At 48.5% G+C, this 23,714-nt stretch overlaps 1 protein-coding gene across 4 annotated transcripts in view; it reads left to right on the top strand.

The window, feature by feature from the left end:
• Myo16 (myosin XVI) overlaps window positions 1-23,714 on the top strand; it is a 420,601-nt gene that overhangs the window by 373,449 nt on the left and 23,438 nt on the right. For all 4 annotated transcript variants that reach the window (XM_048800642.1, XM_048800640.1, XM_048800641.1 and 1 more), the window contains 2 exons: window positions 9,446-9,604; window positions 19,770-19,861. In XM_048800642.1, the coding sequence (XP_048656599.1) occupies window positions 9,446-9,604; window positions 19,770-19,861 (251 nt within the window). The remainder of the gene's footprint in view (window positions 1-9,445; window positions 9,605-19,769; window positions 19,862-23,714) is intronic.

Genomic DNA, 23,714 nt, shown 5'->3' with positions numbered 1-23,714 from the left:
AGCTGTGGGTGTCCGCGATGCTGAACTGAAGGGCACGGCCTTCCTCTGCCCGCTTCCTGGGGACTATGAGAAGGACCATTTTCCTGAACAGCGGCATGAGGAGCCACTGCCCACTCACCCTTTCAGGACCCCTGGGTCTGCATCCCACCTGGCAGGAGGAGAAGTAAAACAACAGAAGCGAAAGTGACCTGTCACCTGCGGAACCCTGCAGGAAACAAGCTGTGGGCCAGACAGGCGTGTTGTTTAGGAGCTGCACCTTTGACCAGCTTTATATCAGGAGCTGCACAAAGACAAGGAAAGGCTTCGAAGAGATTGTACCCTCTACGGCAGGGGCGGAACAAATGGGCAAATGCAGATCCAGTTGGTTAAGTTTAAAAGGAAATTGGCGTGACTTAACTTTTTGTGCATTCCTGGAAGCAATCAATTCTGAATTCTTTAGAAATGTAACCAGTCTGTGGGTCCTGGCTGTACCACAAGAGCCATTGCTGAACCACGGCATTCGGTTCTGGCCTCTCCATCTCCAGCAGACCAAGACGGCCTTCTCCGTACTTTTCAGCGACTGTTAGCAAGGGGGCTGGTTAGAATCTCTTGCACGTGGCTGAGGGTCAGTTAGAACCGCGTTGTTCAAAGCGTGCACAAGTTCACAGCACATGTCTCTCCTGGGACATCCTGCTCTCCTCCTACTGATCCACATGTTAGGTCTCCCCCCTCGTTGGACCACTGTGCCTGTGGGACTCTTCACCCTGACCTTTTTCCTTTGAAGAGACAGGAAGAGAAATACTCTGGTTGTCTGTCAATCAAAGAAAGACCAGTTCCCTTCCCGGGAGGCGGCAGGTTGGGGGCGATGACTAAGTTCTTATTTCTGATTTTCCTCATGTGCAGTTGAAACTCTCCGAGAAATCAGATCTAAAAGGAATTGCTCCTCTAACTCAAACCAGATTTGGTTTAACACAAACTGGAGGCTGACCTCAGGTCAAGGGGAGCCTGTCCACATTTAATTGTGTACCTTCCAGGTATGTCTGAAGGCAGGTCCAGCTGTGACGTCCGATCTTATAAATGAGACTGTGAGAAGGCCCAGAGAGCACCAGGCACCACGCTCTGTGTCTGTCCCCTTCCTGAGCCCAGGTAGGAAAGAGTCCTGCACTCCCTGGGCCCAGTGGCCTTTCCTGGGAGGACTCTTCCTGTAGAGTGCCGCGAGAGCCACAGCCATGTGCGTAACGGGCGCCGCGCGCCTCACCTTCCTCCTGTCTCCCAAGTGCTCTGAGCGCTAGGGCAGCCTGACTGCTAGCCTGTCTTCCTCCTGCCTTACTGAAACCTGGGTCCTATCTCCTGATTCCAAAATGCACTGTCAACCATCGCCCTCTCGGGGAGCCAGGGAAGTGAGTTTCAAGCCTTCTTCTTAAACAAACACTGCTGCTCGCCTCGCTCTGGCTGCCTTGACCTCTGCGGCATGCCATAGGCCAGCTCCCCGTGCAGCCCTCCCCTGCCCACCCCTGCCCTGGGCCTGCGCCTGCTTTCACTCTGCACTCTCTGTTTTCTCCTCCTGGCTCCCAGGACCAGCTCTTCCTGGAAGAAGCCCTTCCTGGGGGGGGGGGGGGTTCATAGGCTCCACTCAGCTGCGCAGCCCTGTGCCCGCTCCTGCTGCAGAGGGTGCTGCTGGGGTTAGTCCAGGGACTTCGGACTCCCCCTCCTCTCCGACTCCCGGTCCTTCCGCCGCTGCCCGAGTCTGAATCCCGCCGCTGTTCTAGTCGTAGTCTCGCCTCGAAGCTCACACACTTTTATTTACCAAGGAAATATTTTTAAAACTACTTTCCTTTTCAGGCTACACCCTTTCTCAGAAAGCCTGGTGGACGCCAGTCCTGTGACACCACAGGAGCCACAGCCCCTGCTCCCAGCCCCACCCGGAGCCCTGGGCAGAGCTGCCCCTTCCTCTGCCTCCTCTCCCCATGCTGTCCAGCCTCCAGAATCTCTGTGCCCTCCTCCTGCTGCCCTTTAGAGCTCTGCAGTGGGCTCCCGGGGCCTCTTATGTTCATCTCAGCCCTGGTCACCTGCCACCCTAACACTAAGGCGCCCTGAGGGCAGTCACCCTTTGAGTGGGGTCCTGGAGAAGCCTGAGAAGCGGCTCCCTGGCAAGGCTCCCTGGACGCCCTTCTCAGTGGGCCGGCATCTCCAGATAAGGAGTCGGAGGAGAGTCCCCCAGAGTTTTGCAGAGTTTTCACTCCTCGACCTTCCTCTACTGAAGCACTATCCTCTCTGCCTTCCTCCTTGCTCTTACCAGCTTGTACCATGACTTCCTGTCATGCACTGTGTCCTCTCGGCACTCTGCAGTGGGAGCACGGGAGGGATTATTTCCTGCAGGCGCACGGGTTGTAAAGCACGAAGCTACTTCGTGGCGTGAAGTCCGGACCCTGCAGGGCTTGAGTACATGTTGAGTGCACGAGAACTCTGGTTTGAGGAGCGTGGCTGGCCGACCGCTCACGCCCTGCTCCTCTGCCTTCAGTTCTCAGCACCCGGGGGCAGCCGCCCGGCTCTGGGCATCGTGGGCAAGCTCTGCCTTTTGCCAGGCTTCCTGTAGCTGTTGACTTGAGAAGTGCTTGTGTCAGCCTCTGCGACGTGCGTCATAGTCCTCTCCTTCCTCAAGTGTGTGCAGGGACTGTCCCCAGCAAGAAGCCTCTTGTCCCCTGCAGAGTCTGCATCCTGGGCCCCTTCCCTCCTCTCCGCCTCCCTCCTCCCCTCCATTCCTATTCCCTCCTCTCACATCAGGGTGGACTTGTGACATGGCCCAGGTACTGCCTGAGGAGTCAGACCCCTCCCACATGGACACTGCTCGAAACATCCATGATAGCCACAGGCTCTGTTGCCTGGTGGTCTCACTCCAGGACTCCACCCCTGTTCTCCCGGAGGATGTGAGTTCCTCCAGGGCAGGATGACTGCTAGAGCCCTCTATGCCTGGGCCAGGTTCCATTTCCAGGGACAGAAGCTTATACATCTGGAGGTAGGTGAACTTTTTAAAGAATAGAAATGGCCAGTGGAGATTTAGGGCATGAAATGAACCTCTGTTAAAAAAAAAAAAAAAAAAGAAGCACAGTACACACTCACAGGAGCTTATAGATGCAAAGAAAGAAATAATCCCTCCGATGCTCCCACTGTCTGAGTCCCTCTCTGGGCCTTGGGGAGGGGGCCCTCTGCAGAGGTTGGGGTGCACAGAGCCCCACTCACTGCAGTCCTGGTGAGCTGCCACTGCACCCAGACACCAAGAATTCAGGATCCCATCGGCTCAGAAAAAGCACTCCAACACTTACCAAATTGACTTTAACTTGCTGGTGCTGGAAACCGTAGACTGATCTAAGATTTTAAAAAGACTAAATATGTGTGGCCCTTGTACGTGGACAATTGGCAGGACATGGTGAAACTACATGAGAACCTCAAACCTGATGTCAGGTATTGATTTCAAATCTCCCTGGATATCTTCTGCAAGTTAACATGCTCAGGTAGAAAGCAAATGGCTCCGGTGCTTTGGATACTAGAAAATGTGCAATGGGTGAAATGAGATATTTTCCTTACCTTATGATTTTAAATTGAAATTGGACCTCCAAGGCACATTACTCCCTTTGGAAGTCCTTTCTCACATTTCCATCATCTGATGTGAAGGGAGAGTGCGGTCTTGGTGCAGGGTCCCACCAGACTCACCTGCGTGGGCTTGGTTGAGCAAGCCTATAACTGTTGTACAGTCGCTGGGTGCGGCTGTGCTGGGAAAGCACAATCTTTATGACAATAATGTCGTCACACTTTGTTTCTTGTTTGCTCTTTTTTTCTCTTTTATTCCAACCCACACTGAGTGACTTCCCCTTGCCTGGCACTGCTGTAGGCCCTGGAGCACGGCACAGGGAGGGTTTGGCTCCCAGGGCCCATGTTCTAGAGAAGGGAGACAGAGCAAGCCAGCCAGGGAGTGCAGTGTGCCCAGAGCCAGAAGCACTGGGTAGAAAACTGAAGCATAGAGGGGACAGAAGTGGGGACAGAAGCTGCCCTGGCCTGGGGGGAGGGCTGCTGTGCTCCAGGGGTGACCTTGAAGTCCTGCCTCCTGGGGAGTGGACAACGTGGGGAGCTGCCATGCTCCTGCAGAATGAGGGGTGCAGAGAGGCCGAGCAGGCTCCTCCAGGACAAGCAGGCGTCTGGCTGTGGAGGGTCCACGCAGCCTGCAGATCTCAGCTCAGGTAAGAGTTGGCAGAGAGGCTGAGGGAGCCGGGGGGACCTGACCTGTGTTGGAAGCGGGCTCCTCACTGAGCACTGATGACATTCTGGGCCAGATGGGCCTCGTCGTGGGGCCCCTGTGCATCGTACACATTTTGCCATATGCCTGGCCTCCCTACACTAGATGCCAGTGGCCTCCCTCCCCCAGGTGTGACAGCTAGGAATGTCTCCAGACACCCGTGAGGTTGCCCTGGGGTGTGGGGGGATCACCTCCTGTAGAAAACGGGTTTTAAAAGAATCATACCCACCCACAATGATATTTAAATCATATAAAAATAACAGGACGAGTGAAAAAACTATATTAACATTTAAAGACTTTTAATCTCATTAGTTTAAAACTCATCGTAAATGTGTCTGTATTGCATACTTGTATGGAATAATCATATCCTAATATGAAGGCCAGAACTTCATCTGTGAGTTACATGCTGATGTGATTCACCCCACCTGGTTTGTGGAACAGCACCAGGCAGAGGTCACAAAGAAACAGGGAACTCTGTTTAGAGGCTTAAAAAAAAACCTTAGGTATTCATGCCTGCTGGTGCTACCATCACCATGCACCCAGCCAGAGCATGCACTGGATTGCTCACCATATATTTCACGAGATGCAGAAACAGAAAATGCCTCTGACATACCTCTTAGGTGGGATTCTCCTTACTTCTTTGGTTTCCTTAGGTCCTTCGAGAGTGTCAGCTCTTTCCTTTCTAGATGACTTTTCATCGCCCTCATAGTGCTGATGACCACTGCTTGGAGGCACACACAGGCTTGGTGACTTTATTTGCTCTGAATCATTCCCAGACTCTCCATGAAATATACATCTTGCATGTGTGCTTTAGGGACAAAGGCCTCTCCAGATAGAATGCCAACGTGCCCTTCGTTTGTCTTTGCTTCCGTTCCTTCAGTGCTGTGCCCAGGTAATGGGTGCTCTGGGCAAGGAAGGTTGCCAACCTGCCCACTCTAAGCTGCCCCTTCACAGCAAAATCGTATTACCCAGGGTTTCTGCACTGGCTCTCCTGGGGTTAGATGGAGAGGTTAACAAGGCAGGCACAGGTGCTGGGGCACAGCTGGGTTTAACTGGGAGTAAAGGTGCTGAGGAGCACACACCGGCCCATACCGCAATGAACCAGGACTCCCCTGCTAATATGGGCAAATAAGGACCACCCCAAAAGGGGGACCTTGACACTGAGGGCGATCCCGTTTCACTGCCAGAGTGCCCTTCCAGCCTCACTCCCAGCTTGTCATCATGCAGTGGGTGACAACATGAAGTTCAGGAAAGACGCTGCTTCGTCATTTATATCAACAAAGGAACTAAGGAGGGAAGACCCTACACAGAGGAACTCAGCGATGACGTGTGGGTGGACGGCAGAGATGGTGCCCTGTCTGGTGGCCCCTGTCTCCCTGTGTCACTCCTGTGCTCCCACATGCTGACTTCTCAGGTCGCTGCTACCTGGCTCTTCAGACAGGGAGTTCTTCCTGCACGTGCGAGGTGCGTCTGTGCACCTTGCTTCTTCCTGCGCCTTCTCAGAGCTGAAAGGCCCCCTCAGGGAGACGGTGCCCTGACCTCACCGTGCTGCCAAACCTTGAGGACCCACAAGTGTTCCCCCCCCCGTGGAGTTTACCTCGGGACTCCACCACCATAATTCACTCCTCACCTTCAGCCGCTGGAGAGTACCAGGCACACAGTAGGCACTCAATAAATACCCAAATTGAAGGGTCGAAAAATAAACTAGCCTAAACAGAAATAAAAGCAGGTGAAGGGCTGTCTCAAAATGGCTTTAAATGGAAATTTTTTTTCATAGATAGAAGTTCTGGACTGGACCAAAATGAATGATCCTTGTTTCAGTTTCAGCCTGTTCCAGATTGGCATCAGGAACAGCGGAGATCTTGACGGTGCAGATCAACCTAGCTGTCTGCTTCACTATCCTTGCCCTGCTGGCTGGGCGGGAGGCTTTTGCCTGAGTTTTCATGTGCAAGGGAGTCAGCAGCCAGGCTGGCCTGCTGGGCGTTTAACTGGGTTAGATAAGTTCTTCTGCTTTGACTTTGAAGCTGTGACATTTGTAAATTAAACTTATGTTTAACTGATACCAAAGAACTTGTACGTACTCATGGGGCAGCACGTGATGTTTTGAAACCTGTGTACATTGAATAATGTTTAAATCAGATTATCGCGTCTGCCTCTCCAGACATTATCATTGCTTTGTATTGAAACATTCAAGTTCTTTCTTCTGGAGTTTTTGAAATCCACAGTTTGCCATTGTTGTCTGTAGCCACCCCACTGTGCAGAGCACCCAGAACTCCTGGCCCCTGTCAACTGTAACTTAGCACCAGGGATCAACCGGCCCCTCTCTCCCTTCCCTTACTTGCCTCCCCTCTGGTACCCACTGTCCTCCTTTCCACTCTGGTGGGATCCACGTTTTTAGGTTCCACGCAGGGCCTGTCTTTCTGGCCTGGTAATTTCTTTTAACCTAAAGACTTGCGTTCCATCCCCATTGCTGTGAATGCCGTGATTTCTTTCTTTGTTGTGTTTGTGCACTGCACCCCTTGTCTTTGATGAACTGGTGGGTCTGTAGGTTGCTTTCAAGTCGTGGCTGTTGGGGAGTGCAGGGTGAGCACAGGAGAGCAGGTGTCCCCAACATGCTGACTTTGCTTCCTTTGGGTATGTGCGCCATGAGGGGGGTTGCAGGGTCACACTAGCTCCATCCTCAGCCTACTGGTTTCCACTATGGCTGTACCAGTTTGCACTCCTGTCTCCCGTCCTTGGCAGCACCTGCCGTCTTTGTCTTTGATGTAGGCCTTCCACCTGGACTCGAGTGGGGGGTTCATTGGGTTCTGATTTGCACTTCCTTGATGGCTGGTAATGCTGAGCATTTTTTCCTATGCCTTTTGGCCACTTGTATGTCTTCTCTTGAGAAATGTCTGTTTAGGTCTATTGCATATTTTTTAATTGGGTTTTTCTGCTCTGGAGTTTGGGGCATTCCTTATATATTCTGGATACCAGCCCACGGTCAGAGGCAAAGTTTGCCTATGTTTCTTCCCAACCTGTGAGCAGCCTTTTCCTTTTGATGATCATTTCCTTAGCTGTACAAAAGCTTTTAGATTGGGATAACCCCCTCCTTCTCTTTTTGTGTTTTTTTTGTGTGCTCTTGGGGTGTTATCCAAAAACTCCCTGCCCTTTCCAATGTCCTGAAGTGTTACCCCTGTTTCTCCTGATAGTTGCACTGTTTCAGGTCTCATGGTGAAGCTTTAATCATTTCGAGTTGACTTCTGTAACTGGTGCAAGGCAAAGTCTAGCTGCATTCTGCTGCATGTGGATATCCGACTTTCTCAGCATCACTTTTGGAGATCGTCATCTTTGCCCAATGTGTGTTCTGAGCACCATGTGGAGAAAACACCTGGCCATCTGTATGGGTTACTTCTTAGCTCTCTCTCCCGTTCCCTGGGCTACGAGTCTGTTTTTACACCAGTGCCGTGCCGTTTTGATCCGTCTGACGTGGTAGTCCATGCATCCTGCTTCCTCCTCCTTGCTCAGGATGGCTTTGGCCATCTGAGGATTTTTTTACATGGACTCTCTGACCAGTTTGCCTTCATTCTCTCAATCCAGCATCTTCCACCTCTCAGTCTTCAGGCTGTGTCTTCCTTTCTGGGTAGAGCAGGCTGTGCTTTGTGGATGTTAGCTCATGAGAGGTCCCTGCAGGGATGTGACCAAGGTCCTGACCTGTGGGTGGGAGATGCAGGGTGGATGGGGAAGCACCTTGCAGGGAGAGGAAATGTGGAATAGCACATGAAACCTGCAAGAGGAACATGCCTGGGGGCCACCTGAATGCAGGACCCAAGGGACAAGGGGAGGCAATGTCACTGAGGGACAGTCCGGAAGCTCAGGCCTGGAGAGGCGAGCTCTGGAGGCTCCCCACCTTCCCTGTCCCTCCCCATTGCCTGTTTGCCTCCTGCGCCTCCTTCCTCCTCTCTCCCTACATTTTCTGCCTCCGCTTTTCTTCATATTGTAGGCAATAGCTGTTCTTCCAAGAATTTTATGCATAAATCAAATTAATTTAATTTAATTTGATTTTTAGTGGGGAAAAAAAAAAAAACTGAACAGTGACCAGAATATAGGGTTAAAATTCTATTCTAGTTCTTTCCAGCTGCATGACTTTGATTGACCTCAATTCCCAGTAAAATATGGGTAATGCCTCTGCCTCTTGGGATCTGGGTTATTGGGGTCAGGGATGATAACACACTGTTTTGCCATGAACCAAGTATAATAATGCAAAAGATGGTGTTATCGCTTTTGAATAATTTGTTAGCCTACACCTTTGAAAGGCCTAGCTTCAAGACAGTCAGAATCCACTGAGTACCAGCGAAAAGCACAAACACAGCACAACTCGCCTTCTGTTCAGTCACCCCCTCCAGGGTCTGGAGCTGCTTGGGGTTTCTGAGAAGTGAGAGTCAATCCAGGTCTTGGCCTGAGAGGGAACTGACACGGGAGGCTGCAGGCCAGGTGGAGAGGTGTACAGAGAGGCTTGATGTGAAGCTCTGGTCACTTGTAACCCTTGCCTGAGGTCAAAGCACCCACCTTGGGATAGTCTGCCTGGGTGAGTGTGTTCCGAAGGCCATGCACTGAGGTGTTCAAAAGCCTTCATTTGGCCTTTACTAAATATGGACAATGGCTTCTGACCTCATGCACCACAGGACACTCAATATAGGACAAAGAGTAAATGTTTAATTATTTTAATGTACAGAATACATTATAGTGCATTGGAAGTCTCCTTTTCCAAAAGGAATAATAAAAATGTATCGCCACATTGAAAACATTTGTTATTTGTGAAAGCTGTAAGAATGTCTTACTATATTTAAATGTAATAATCCAGAATTCCAGATACATGAACTTACAGCCTTCTCAACTTGAGCAACACTGCAATAAGCTGTGTGACCTATGACATCAAAAGTCATAAGTAAATGTTTGGAAATGACAAATTATGAAGTTGGCTTTTACCACTTAATGTTTTCATTCATGTTTAACAGTGTTGCAACAATATTTGGTGAGTATCATATAGGCCAAAAATTTAAGGATTATTATCAATTTGTATTAACTATAATTAGCATTTGATTTGGTGACCTTTATTATTTTCTTCATAGCTTTATTCATTTTTTTCAGTACATTTTATCATACAAGAATAATCTTTTCTAAATTTTACTTTAGGTTTTGAAACTAACATGAACCTAACTGGCCGGGATGATCCTAGTACATCAGAAATTGCTTCGGAGACTCAAGATAGAAATGCAAATAACCATGGAATTCAATTATCTAATTCACTGTCTAGTGCTGTTACTGCAGAAAATGGAAATTCCGTCTCAAATGGTAAGCACTTTTAAACTTAGAAGTCAATGGATGAAAGTTTTAAGCTGTATCAACTTTCTAGGAAGAATGAATTTAAAATATAAGAATGGAGCAGGCTTAATAACTGGAAAATAGGATCTAAACTGTGAACTGCACTGCAGGTGTTCTTGTCAGCATATTATTGCCTGGGTTAAGGAATTAAAATTGCACTCACTACTTGTGACTTTTCAGAAAGCTTTACAGTATTGGTCCATAAGAGCCAGTGTAAAATGAGTTTAAACTAAGAAGAAGGAGGAAATAGATGCTCCAACAATAACTTCAATTAAAAATATTTTTTTCTCATAATTAATAAATGTGAAGCAAATTAATCTTGAAGGAATGGATATAAATGCCAAGGTCCCTTCAGGTGTTTGAAGGGCATTGATGAGAACATTGCGTAGGAATCGGCTTGGCTGCAGGTATCTCAAATTGTGTAAACAGATATTTTTTCTCCTGTATAAAAGATGCCTACAGCGTCTAGCCATGACTGGCCACGCTTTCCCTGGGCACATCCAGAAGAGCTGGAAAAAAAAATCTTTTTGTTTAGTCTGATTGAAGGTGCTAGAGAACATTCGAGACAGAGAGCTACTGGAGGGGGCTGAAGGGGAGACAAGAGGCCCCGAGGCCAGGAGGACCGTACTCTGGCTTTCCTCCCAGGCAGGAGGCACATCCTGGCCCAGGGAAGGCAGCCAAGAAGCCCACCTGTGCTTCCCGTGGCCTGCTGGACTCTAGGGACAAAGACTAAGCCTAGGACCAACCAGGACCTTCAGGGAGGGCTTTCAAGTGTCTATTCCAAAAGTCGGTGGCCAGACCCGGGAACCACGGCTCAGCTGTGAAACATCTCAACCTAAAGATGACCAAGGTGCTGCTGGAGCAACAGGGCCCACGGTTTCCAGGGAGAAACACGTGAACTCTGCCTAAAGACAACAATTGCATCCCAACCTCAAAATATTCCTGCAAACTGTTTTTCAAACACAAAGTCCAACACACAGTCAAAAGCAGTAAGACACGTCGGTGAGAAATCACTGCAGAAATAGCTGTCAGTCACAGCATATCCACAAGGGCTCAAAAGATTGGAGTCCAAAGATGTACACCTTCAAGTAAGAACGTGTGCCCTGCCCCCGTGGATGGGAGCACGGGGGGTTCAGCAGAAACGGGCAATCAAGAATAAAATAAAACATACACAAATTGTCAGATGGAAATTCTAAAATTGAAAAACTCAGTGATAAAATGAAGCATGATAGAGGATGAAATTAAACTTAATTAGACACGGTTGCTTAAAACAGAACAGAACCATCAGGGAAATGGAGGGTCATCAGAGAACCTCTCGGGGGGACACAGAACAAAGGGAAGGGGGAGGACATGGCCCTGCTGGGCCTGGCCTGGGGAGAGCGCCTGCTGAGCATCGGGGCCATCCCGGGTTCTGTCCCAGCCGCTGGAGGGCTGCTGGAATCCTAGGGCCAGGGCACATGGACGTGGTCAGAGGACAGACTCGGTGAGAAACGTTGGTGAGGTTTCCAACCCTGGCCCCAGCACTGAGGAAAGTGGTGAGTGGTGCTGACTGTAAAACCCGAGACCCTCCGGAGGGAAAGGGAAGCAGTGCACAGGAACAGCTGGGCGAAAGGCTGACAGCACCTTCGCGCATGATCACCTGGGCCTAGTGTGGTCTTTCCACTGGCGCCTGGATGGCAGCAGTTATCCATGCTGTGCAACACCTGCCCCCCACCTCCCAATCCCTACCCCACCCCACCCCTGACCTCCGACCCTTCCACACCTTCGGGCAAGGAAGATCTTAGAGGCTTTGTGCATCAAATGGTTGTGATTTTGTGTTTTTTAGGGTCAGGAAGCTGGGCATGGCTCCGCAATGTGCCCTTGTTTAGCTTCCTCATGAGGCAGGCAGCAAACCAGCAGCAAACCCAGGCTTGGCTGAGGGATGGTGCCTTTCCAAGGTCATGTGTGGGGTTTTTGCAGGCCTCAGAGGATTCTAGTCAGTCCATTCACATGGCCCTCTTCCTAGGGCAGCCTCATAGCAGGGCAGCAGGCTTCCCCCTGGGAAAGCACAGAGCAGCCAGGAAGAGAGCTGCAGTCTCCTTGGCGAGTCCACACTGCATGAGGAGGGAGCCCGTGAGCTGAGTGCCCAGAGGCGGGCTCACTGGAGCATCTTACAGGGCACCTTACAGAGCATCCTCAGGGCACCCTACAGGGCACCTTACAGAGCATCCTCAGGGCACCCTACAGGGCATCTTACAGGGCACCTTACAGGGCATCCTACAGGGCACCCTACAGGGCATCCTACAGGGCACCCTACAGGGCACCCTACAGGGCACCTCACAGAGCATCCTCAGGGCACCCTACAGGGCATCTTACAGGCTTGACTAGCACACGGTGGACTCTGTAGCCGATGGGAACGACCCTCTACTGTGCACAAAACAGAACAAACAGCAGCAGAAACCCAAGAGACAATCTGCGATGGTGCAGATGACTTGGCAAACAGAACCTGAAGGCCACAGTGCACTCCTGCAGATACAGGAGTGGGTGCCAGAGCGGGGGTGACGGCAGGAGCAGACTGCAGAGGCACACCAGGTGCTGCCGACACACAGAGGGCTGTGCTCCTGCAGGCCAGGGACGTGCACCCTGAGGAGGCCCCACCCCGTCTGTGTAGTAAGCCCAACTGAGCCTAGCTCTTATTTTTAAATTCAAACCTACGGAAAGCATGAGTAGAAAAATGAAAATAAAACCACTGCCAGGGTCATAGTGAGATACTTATAAAATAAAGGCTAACCACGAATCCTAAAGCAGCCAGGGGTTTAAAAGACGCAGATGACCACCAAAGGAGCAGCTGAGGCCCAAAGACAAGTAGAAGGACATACTTAACATGCTCAAAGAAAATAACTGGTGACACCAATTTTTAAAAGTAACAAAAAATTCCTGTGAAAATGAAAGGGAGTTAAGAATATTTTTAGAAAAAAAAAATAAAAACATAAAGGATTAAGCATTTGGTGGACTTGGAATGCTCAGAGGTAGAGGAAGGCATGAAAAATCACTTAAAAGGTGAGTGCAGTTGGTAGCAAAACTCTCTAATATCATACAGGACAAATCCCACCTGCCAGCTGCATCCTCAACGTCAGTCAACTCAAAAGATGGAGAAGAGGGCAAAAGAGGCCTGATCACCTAAAAGGTGGAACAAGTGGGTCTTGGTGGAAGGTCTAAGGACGTACATGAAGAAAACTTAAAAGAATTAAACTCTAAAGGACTTGTTTAGTGCAAACTATGGCATGAATAACTCATAACACAGTACTTTACAGACTAAGAGCTCTCCTGCCAGGCTGGTGACACGGGAGGGTCCTGAGAGTCCACACAGAGAGGAAGCTAGAGCTCCACAGTGTTCAGAAGTTCTTGAATCCAGAAATCCATGCATTCAAGAAAAAAGACAAAGTCTGAATTGAAAACCAAAATATTCCAACTAACGTCCGTGAAAATAAGACAGAACCTATGGGGGGTGGCTGAGGTCTCAACGGATGGACACAGGTAGCTTTAAACCTATGTGCTAGGAGAGAAGGGGGATCCAAATAAGGGTTGAAGAGCAGAAAATAAGCACCAAGAAAGTAGGAGGGAAGATGCAGTAAGGCAAGGACATACTTTACTGAAATACGGAAAGGGAACAAAACCAATGTTGGTTCTTTGGGAAAAGAAGTGTTCCTTGGAAACATTAACAGACTTGATAATCCACTATCCAGGGTGACAGAATAAAGAGGGTGCAAAAAAGAAGATATTCTAGGGGAGAAAGGGATGCCCCCTCCCATCTGGTGGGGTCATTGATGTGTGCGGCAGCTACAATTCCACAATGTTTTAAAAAACTAGAGAGATGGGAAAGGGGTGTCCATGCAGGCATAGGAAGGAAGGGAATTTCCCTTCCCCAAAGGTTTAATTTTTCTGAACTTTGAGGCTAAAGACAAAAGCTACCACTTGGGAAAGTGTCTTAGAAAACTTAACAAAAAGCTCCAAGTCTTGCTCTACAAAAAACTCACCGAAATGCAAAAAACAACCATGCAAATGAAACCGCTCCAGACCCAAATGGAAATGTTCATGGAACATGCTCCTTGAGATTGATACCAGAGAAATGAGCCTTTGGCAATCTCAGGCTTCTAAACTCCAGCATGTAACAAATAGTGCGGGTCCACACCCTGGACACAGATTTATGTGTTTTCCCTTAAATGCTTATGGCAAGCAGATTTTAAAGCTGTTCCTGTGTGGACATTAATTGAAGATCACTTGAAAAATCTCGAGTTATGTGCACAACAGAAAAATCATTTCATTTGGGGACACAGTCTCTCAAAGCAACTTGACGCATTTACGCTGGTCTACTCTTGTGAAAACCATCAATTTCCAGATGCCCGACACTTTCCCCAGGACTATTAAAATATCCAGCTGCATGCCCTGTGTACCAGGGTTCCTCTAGGCATCCTCTGATTGAAACAGTGATGGATGTTGCAGATGAACCAGTAAGTGCTGTGCAGAGGACAGAGTCAGGAGGTTTCTCCATCTGTATTGGACAACTTGAACAAATGTCCCTGTGTGCAGCATTTGATCTGGTCACGATAACACTTGAGGCAATTAACGGTACAGAATCATAATTCAGATAGTACAGTGTCCTTTCTAAATAAAGGCACAAGATGAAAGTAAATGTTTAAAATAACTTAAAGTTCTAATTGGAACAGAAATAGTGTTATTTTCTAGGAAATGATTTCTCTTTTGAATGCCAGTATCTGCATGCTACCTCTGTTTCCCAGAAATAATTATCTGTTTGCTCATTTGCTGAAATATAGTTATGTGTGGGTAATTATAGCTATCACTTACTTTAATTGCCATCTTTTTACTGATGTGAACACAGACTTGGATATTTTTGTGTGTGTGTACTTAATTATTCCCTGGACTTGTGGTTATTTATCATTAGATTAGAAAGCAGTTTTTAATGTTAGAACATTTTAGCTATATCAAACAAAGTGTTGTGAATATAAAGATGTTTATTTTGTGGGGAAATAGAGATATAAAAATTTCCAACTAGGGCATTTTATCATCAGTGTGATTTTCTTTCTTGCTCAGTGAATATACATTTTATTGCTGAGCATCAGGAAAAACGGCAATTAAAGAATAGAGCCATTACATTTGGGTCTGCCTTTCTCTTTCTGTGAAGATGGCCTCTTTTTCATCTGCTTTATGTCCACCCTTGGTACAGAGTAAGGCTTGCTCAGAGGCAGGACTGGTAAGCTCATTCACGGGTCCGGGGACTTTGCATTTTTTTGCATGGACTCGAGGGCCGTGCTGGACTCAGCAGTCATATCCAGACCACACTGATCTGGACATACTGGAGCATGGCTTCTTGCAGCCCTGTCCCAGGACCACCACTGCCCCAGGACCACCATGGGCCCAGGAGCCTCTGGCTGGAGCCCAGAAAACAGGCTTCCATGCACATCCCACTCCCTCACTTGATTCATAGAACTGCAGAGATGCTTTGGAATTTGTAGAGTCATCTGACTCAAAGCCCAAGGGCCAGAGAAAGGGAAACAAGCCTTCACTTGACAATCTGGAATGTTCTCTAATTGTCTACTGTGAGTAACAGGAGTTGCCTTTGCAAAGAAAGCAAGCTCCTATGGCATCCGCTGAGCCCTGCCCGACTCCTGCTTCTGGTGAAAAGGGTTTTGAAGTCATATTACATCATGTCTCATTTGGGCTTCATTCATTGAGTTGAGTTTTTTTCTTTTTCCAGCTCAGTTGGGAGTTGAGGTTGTAAATGATGTACTAGATGATCACTTGGAAGTCCTGTTCCTGATGCTTGAGGGGTCACCCCGCCCGTGTCAGACCCCAGCTCTGACACAAGACAATTCCATGACCATGGGCACAGCATGTCTCGGCTTCTTAGTTTTCTTATTTTAAAAACAAGGATGATCAAAGAATCTGCTCCTGGACTGCTCTGGGTCTTCAGTGTGGCAGTGCAGACACGAAGTTGGTGCCCAGTAAACGCCACCTGCACACAGTTGTCATAAAATCCCAGGGACTTTGGAGCTGGAGGATCCACAGGATTTAGCAACAAAAGCAGAAGTTATACCAGGAAGCCGAGGGGAGCAGGTGGTGGATCCATGTCTCCAAGACCGTGCAGGTGGCTCCAGGGCTTACAGGCACATAGATCCCAGGGCACCCTGGGATAGTCAAATGTGCATGTCATTTTGATGGCCTGCCCTGGTATTCAGGGCAATGATGGACAGTGTAATCTGGAGCTTCTGGAGTGAACCAAGTGAGACTACATGGGTATGATTCAGGGGGAGGACTGCTGTGTTTGCAAAGTAACAAGAAGGGCAGAATGGTAGGGAAACCTTGTGAAGGGGCAGGTGCGTTACAGGCCCTTGAAGAGTACGTTGAGGACGTGGATGGCACGTAGGTGCTGTGCTGTCTGCAGTGGCCAGATGACATCTGAGCGACTCAAGTGTCCTCCTTTGTGTGTTCAGTGAACATGAGAGAACACTGACAGTGGTGTCAAAAGAGGTTAGGAGCCAAGGCCGTCAGCGATAAGTGTCCAGCGAATCAGGGGGAGCAGGGGTTGCTGTTGCCTTCCACGTCCATGAGGGCATTCCTCTGGGCTGGGATGGCCAAGGCTGCTTCCGGGGGAAGGGTGGACTTTTCAAAATGAGCAGAGGAGAGAAGGTTTGTGAATTTGCTGCCCAGTGTTATCTGCGGCAGGAATGGGAACTGAGGCATGGGTGAGTAGGTAAGATGGGAAACAGATGGCCCAGTACAAGAGCACAGGGCCTTGAACAGCAGCTTAGAGAGCCACTCTGTCCTTGCTTTGCTGTTTTTGAGAAATGTGCCTGGTTGTGCTATTGAGGTGACTGTGCAACAGGCCGCGAGTTGGGCGCGCCAGGCTCAAGTGCTGTCTCTGGGCCTTGGCAGTCTTTGTTGACAGTCAAGGCTGTTACAGAACAAGCTGCCAGAAGAGTTGAGAGTCTCCATGAGTGAGTTCACTTAGAGGTGAGTGGTGGAACTCTGCGCCCTTCGGCAGGGAGAGGGGGTTGACAACGAGGAGAGTAATTCCCTAGATGGGTTTGCAGTTCAACAAATGGGGACTTCTGACTCCACGTCACATAAATGCTGATCACACCCTTGGAGTTCAGGTGGGGGCTCCAGATGGAGGATGGGAAGGGCTGGTTTTCAAAGAGGCTAGACACATGGGGATTATCTATGGCGTGGAAGAGGGAGGAGAAGGAACATCTGGCTGAGAATGTTCAAACTCTGAGAAGAGCAGAAATGGACGCTCAGAACAGGATGTCAAGAGAGACCACAGCTGTCCAATTTCCTGGAAACGAGAGGAAAGTCTTCAAGATCAGAGCTGTGGTGAGCCACGAGGATGTGAAAAGGGGGCCCACACCCCGTAGTTGTGGACTGGACAACATGGGTCCTGCAGAGTGACAGACAGGGGCTACCAGATTCTAACTGGTTAGGCACACACCGCCCAGGGCCGCCCACCCTCACAGTTCACCCCGCTCCCGTCCACCTCAGGGGCTTCTGGGCACCCCTGGGCGTGGCGTGTGGACTGCGTGACAGGGAGCTTCTCCCTTCCTCAGATCCAGTGGAGAGCACCCAGAACTCTGGGACCAGAAGGAGAATGTCCTAGACCTTCCTCTTTGTGTCCTGGGAGGTCTAATTTGCCGCCCTCAGAGCAGCACCCTTCCTCTACTTGTGGACAGTCCAGGCTGTTAGAGAACAAGCTTCCAGTTTCCCCACACGGACTCACTGGCCCAGGGCGCCCCCTTTATCTGCTGGAACCAGCAAGGATTTCCGCCAGGCCAGGCGTCTCCTGCCCAGGGCTCCTCTCGACTCCTCCTCTTGGAGGAGACCCTTCTCATGTGGAGCTTCCACCTCCTGCCCTCTGTCCTCACCTGGCTCTGTCTCCACCTGTGCACCTGCTCAGACCTGCACCAGCTGTTGCTCTGTTGAGTTGGCCGCAGGTTCCAGGCTTCGGCAGGTGGGGATTGAACTCACAGCTTCAATGCAGTGGTGTCCGTCTCTTCTCAGAAATCTGCAGTGCCATCTCTTGTCTACAGACACGGTCAGTCACTCTCCTGTAGAATCTTCTGCAAACCCTCTGAACCCCTGGCCTGCTTTACTTCCAGAATAATCACTGGTTCCCTCCTCTGGCCAAACCTTTCCCAGGCCTTCCCCTGGCCTGGGGCAACCTTGGGCTTCGCTGCAGTTTCTCCTTTCCCTCCCACCAGGCGGGTCTCCCCAGCCCGCTCCCCCTTTCGCCTTCTCCCCTCTCCCAGGCGGCTGGCAGCAACCACAGGGCTTTGTGAGTCCCTGCCGGCAGAATGCACCCTGTGGAACCTGTACCCTGTTGACCCGCAGTCCCTCTGTGGTGCTCGGGCTGCGTGTCACTCCCAGTAAGATATGAGCTTCTCGTCAGGGGAGACTTTTCTGTCCTCGCCACGGTGTTTCTCGGTTATTCAGAGGATGTTCATAAATAATTCCTCATTTTATCTAATCGATCCTGAGTAATGCACATTGTGCTATTGATTAGGTTCTGGGTTTTTGTTTTTATAATCTAAACTGACTTTCTGTTTTGATTCTAAGAGAAAACATCTAATTTATAATTCAGTTTTAGAAACTTGATCATGTTTTCCTTCTCCTGCCTCAGATCCCCTGTCTCAGTTAAGATGCCAGGTGAGCTGGACATGTGTCCTGGTGGTGGACGGGCCTGTGCCTGCCCCTCGGTCCCTCATCCCCCTCTAAGAGGGAGTCTCTCACAGGAACCCCAAGCTCTTTCTTGTTTTCTTGCCTGGATTTCCCACTTGTGCACCAGGTTAGGCCCCAGGCTCCCTTCCACCTGTCTGGGTTCTGGATTGCTCAACACTAACTGCTGGGCTGCACCCTTTCCTACCTTCTGCTGCCAGTATCTAAATACAGTAGTCCCCCTTGCCAGCGGGGGATGTTGCCACTGCTTACGGCAAAGGCCCTTTCTCCAGCACCAGGCTCCTGAGGCATCTCAGGTCCAGGGGCAACAGTGACTTACCCTGCTCAGTGAAGTCAGCCTTCATGAGGAGGTGTTTGTACATTTAGCAAGGTCAATCGGCAGGCCTTGTTAGATGTCGATAGGCTCACATGGACTTCCCTGAGGAACTACCTGTCTCCTGTAACCGGAACAGTGTGCAGTGATTTTCTAATGATTTTTAATTTAGGAATCATGTATATGTTTAATCAATTAAACTATGTAGTTAATGATGCTTTCAGACGAGAGGAGTAATTGCTTTGGTACTTAAAGTTCTCTGGTTGAATTCATTCCAGTGGGTAGTTATTGCTCCTTTTATCCGTTCCTGTTTATTAACCAAGTCACTTCTGGCAATGCAGGGGGTCCCTATCACAATGGTCCCCAACCTTGCAGGCGGACAGATTGGTTCCCAAGATGCACCTAGCAATGGGAACACTGAAGTTTTAAGTTGAGTGCTACTGGCAAGTAGTAGGTAGAGGCCAGGGACACTGCTCAACATCCTCAATGCATAGGACAGTCTCACCAGAGCTGAGTCGGGAAACGTGAGAGATAATGAAGTCATTTGGGGCCTCAGGAGTACTTCTATGCCATTGGCGGGGGGTGCTGCTAAAATTTCCTGGATTCCAATCCATCGTGCGTCTTTAGCTGTGGACAGAATGACCTGTGATCTGTGGACTCAGCAGACACACACACTTGGTGTCCTCTCTATTTCCTGCCCTCCCTCCCTGATGCCTCTCAAGAGCCTTTTCCAGCAATCCAGGTGGACTCCTCTTCTCTGGTCCTTGCCCCATTAACGCTGCTTCAGATTCTCCTCAGCCTCTAGAGAAGTCCCTCTGTCCCCTCCCTCCAGGGCTTCCTGACCCACTCTTGTGACACGGTGACTCATTTCTTCCTTACATCTTCTCTGTCCTGCCGGTGTATTTCCACAGTGTGTGCGACTGTGGCAACACACTGTGTCCCACACTCGGTGGGAAACTCCGTATTCAGTGAGCGCTCACTGACGTTTCAAGCCCGGAACCCTAACAAGGTCGGCTTGGTCCAGTGCTGAACAGGTTGCTTCAGGTGGGGAGGGAGACGCCACTCAACAGGGCTTTGTGTTGTGCTCCGCAGGCTCGCCTGAAGAGGACCGGTACTCACGGCTGAGTGTGAGTGGCACGGCCACGCCATCGCTCCAGAGGCACCGGGACAGCCACACCACTCAGGTAAGTGCTGCGCGTCCACTCCACTTTCAGCATGTTATGACCCAGAGCTCAGTTTTCCCCTCCTCTGCCCTAAGCTCTTTAACCTAACTTCCCTCCTCTCTCCCTACTCACTCCAGGTTTCTGCTTGCAGGGAAAAAATATATAGAATATCCAAACCAGCTAAAAATCAATAGATATTTTAAAGTAGAACATCATGGATATAATCTAAAATCACTGTCAGGTGATGGTGACCTCAAAACTGCTAAATGACAATATTTTCTCAATTTGACATCAGCTAAAATAGGCAGCGGGAAGTGGCCGCGGCATGGACAACTTGGAGCCCTGTGGCCAGCCATTCAGCTCCACAGGCTCCATGCAGTCCAGCCCCATTTGGGCCACAGCACAGGACGAGAGCTCCATGCATCGCGTGAGAGCACAACTCACACCGCTATTTGTGCAGCTCGTGGATCTCATGTCCACACTCGTGGTGGTTGGCCTTAAAAATGTCACCAAATAAGGTTTATTCAAGAGAAAACAAAGACATGAGCATTTTTTGAAATAAGGAGAATTTATGTAATAGGGTGTTCTTTTCTCTTAATGTTGATTTTTAAGTCCTACTTTTAATAATTATCTTTTAAAATGACGTGGCCTTGCATTTAGCGTGCTGCCCGACTCAACAATTATGAAGCTTATTATCAACACATTAAAATACTGTTGCTTTAGCAACAGGATTCTCAGCTTCGATGAAGTTCCAGTACAGTTTGTATTATGTCAAGTATCTACATAGAAGCTGAAAAGGTCTCAGCTGAGAATCCAGATGTCCCCATGAAATCAACTGTCCAGCTAATAATCATCAGGATATCTGGAATTAGGTAGGCATGGCCACATTATCAGCTGAGATTTTCTAGATAACACTGATGAAGTCGTGAGGAAATCAGTGATTTCAGTCTTAGAGTGTGCAGTCTGCTAGAACCACTTGTGCTGATGTCTGGGCCCTGAACTAGCGAGAAAATGCTGGTGGTAGTAAGGGAGTGTCCTGCTGTCCCCTGTGCTCCTTGAAGATGCATCTACTCTGCGATCATTCACAGAGGAACCTACTCGTGGTGAAGACGGGTTGGGTTTTTATTGCAGAGTTGACTCCTCCACCTTACAACACGGTAGGCCATCCGCCATCTTTTCCAGGCTTCCACTACAGTGTGGTTCACAGGGAAAAGGAGTGATTTTGAGAGACGGTTCATAAACAAGCATTCCCGGAGCTTGTCCTCCAATCTTTCAGGGATTTGCCTGAGAAGTAAGGAGAGATGGGAAAAGACTCCTTTTCTCTGGGTTTTGAAGGGGCCCGTTTTCCGAGGCCCACTCCTCTGATGATGCAGAAGCTGCTGGTCATCTTACGTACTTTCCTTCCCTGAGTAAGTGGAAGGCCACGCTTCTCTTCCATGCAGATTGTGACCTCACACTCGAGGACAGATTCTTCAGGGCTGATACACTGGGAGAGTGATGTGACCCTGAGATCCAAAGACCACATATCTTCCAGAAGCTCTCTTGTGAGGCGTTTATAGGGCAAGTGCAGACACATAGATGCAGGTTTTCCAGCAATGGAATTCAACAGAAATTTCATGAAGAAAGTCAGTCCTGGATGCATGGGTCCTGGAGCAGTGAAGCCAAATATGGAACAAGAATCGAATCCCTCTCTGAGGACGTCAGTGCTGTAACCAGCACTGCTATCATTTAATGGCATCCTTTTAAGGAGCCATGACATGCATGGGCATCATTGTAGATAAGAGGAGAGAGATGTCATGACGTGCGTAGGATCACCCAGAAAGTTCACTGAGGCTGGGTGGATGTCAGTTCGTGCATCCTGTTTCTAGAATGAACTAGCCATGAGCCATTAAAAGGAATGGAGGAGTCATCTTTCATAAATGTGAAAAATTTGGGGGGTCAAGATAAAAGACTAAGTAGCCTTCTTGGTCGTTTGTGATTTGGTGTTTTGGCTGTTGGTCTCACTTTTCAGTTTCTTACCCACCACAGTGAAGATGTAAAGAGAGAGCTGCCCCCTCCTACTTCTCCTTTGACAGCTGGACAAGTACACAAGATAGGCTCAGCCTATCTACCAAGGATGTGGGGTGAGATATAAGGAATGGACGTGGCGCCTTGGGGTGACAGTGCAGATCCGTGGGGCTCCACCCAGCGGCAGCAGTGTTTGTCAGAGTGCCTCTGCTGCCTGGCGTCTCTTCCAGCAGCCCATCTACCCGACCTTTCCTCCAGCTTCCATCTGCTGGAGATGTCCAGAGTTAGTTCTGTTGCTTGCAGATAAGAATTCTGTCTGAAACACTAATTTAATTGTTATTAATCATCAAATCCATGTTACATTCAAGGAAGTATTGTTTTATCCTAAGTGTATAGACTCTTCATTGATATTTATTTTTTCATTTATTTTTAATATGATGTAGAACACTTTCTAATAGGAGCAGAGCCTTAATAAGTGGTTGCTGTTTCTTTTATTGAGATAACAACACACAGAAAATATAGATTATGTTGTATTCCATCATAACTTTTTATTAACTTGCCAAATATAAGTCTTTTCATGAAAGCAGTAAAAATGAGTTTTATTAAAAGTAGTCAAAAATAGTGTAAGTTGGGGGAGTAACTGTGTCATAAAAGCAGCTGTGCCCATGTGCTGCTTATATAGAAGGCTCAGTAGGTCCATGCTGTGAACCATGATAAATATCCATGACCTTCCACAGCATGGGTATAAATACCACCAACAGTGAACATATGACATCATGGAATTCCACGCACGGTTCTTAAAGGGAGCTTTGTGGACTCAAATCTGAAATCTCATAGGTTGGTTTTAGTTGGTTTTGAAATTAGATAGCATTTATAGAAACAATGTGACATCTATCTACTTAAATTTTAGGAGTTCTGAATAATTTTTTGAAAGTTTGGGCTATTTGGCACAATGTACTTGGAAGTGACTTAGGAAGAATAGACTCCACAGTGAGTGACATACCACATCTCCATCCCAGAATGGCTTCTTGCTGTCTGCTGTGAGCACACCCCTCTGTTGACTCACGGAGCCCGGGAACCTGACACAGGAAGCCTGAGGATTATAAATAGAGCCACAGCATGAAAGCTGGGGGTGGGGTGGGGCAAAACAAGGGGGAGGCAGAAGGGCCTGGATCAAACCTACTGCCTCGTGCACACCCTCAGCAGAAACCTTGCTGCTTACAGGCCTGTGCGGGGTTCCACTATTGACGCTGAAAGATGAGGTGTTTCCTTCTGTTCTTCTGAGCGGGGCTGATGTGCCTTTAACTGACCATTAGCTTTACCAGTCTTGCCTTGCGTCTCGGTTTCCCCAGCTGCCTATCCCTGTGGCAATGCTGCCCACGTCATGAGCTTCATTTTCATTTTGGGCATTTATCATATTTCTTCTCAAACTTTAAAAATTTGCTTTTTTTGAAAGAATGAAGTTATTGTGAATATTGGTCACATTCACATATTCATCACAAGAATCATTGATAGTCTTCGCTAAAACGGTGGTGATCCAGTGCCCAAGATATTAATAAATATGTAACCCACCCCTGATGTAGCTGCCGGTGACAGCCATATATATGATCCAGGTACAACTGACCCACATCCAGAAACAAATAGCTCTGTGGTTGGTTTTACCAAACCATTAAAGAAACCTCCTTGTAATGTCACATATCAACAAAATTAAGAGTTGCAGGCTACTAAATAAATCCAATACTTTTCTATATTCTCTTTTTCTCATATGGATTGATCTAAATACTTTATCACATGGAATCAAAACAAACTGTGTGCTAGATGAAATAATACCAGGGAACAGCAAGTAGATGATCCTTTCAGAAGGAAC

The sequence above is a fragment of the Marmota marmota genome, unplaced genomic scaffold (genome assembly GCF_001458135.2).
Source record: "Marmota marmota marmota unplaced genomic scaffold, marMar, whole genome shotgun sequence".
In the NCBI taxonomy this organism is placed as follows: domain Eukaryota; kingdom Metazoa; phylum Chordata; class Mammalia; order Rodentia; family Sciuridae; genus Marmota; species Marmota marmota.
The sequence above is the reverse complement of the archived record's forward strand: the minus strand, read 5'-3'. Positions and strand labels throughout refer to the sequence as shown.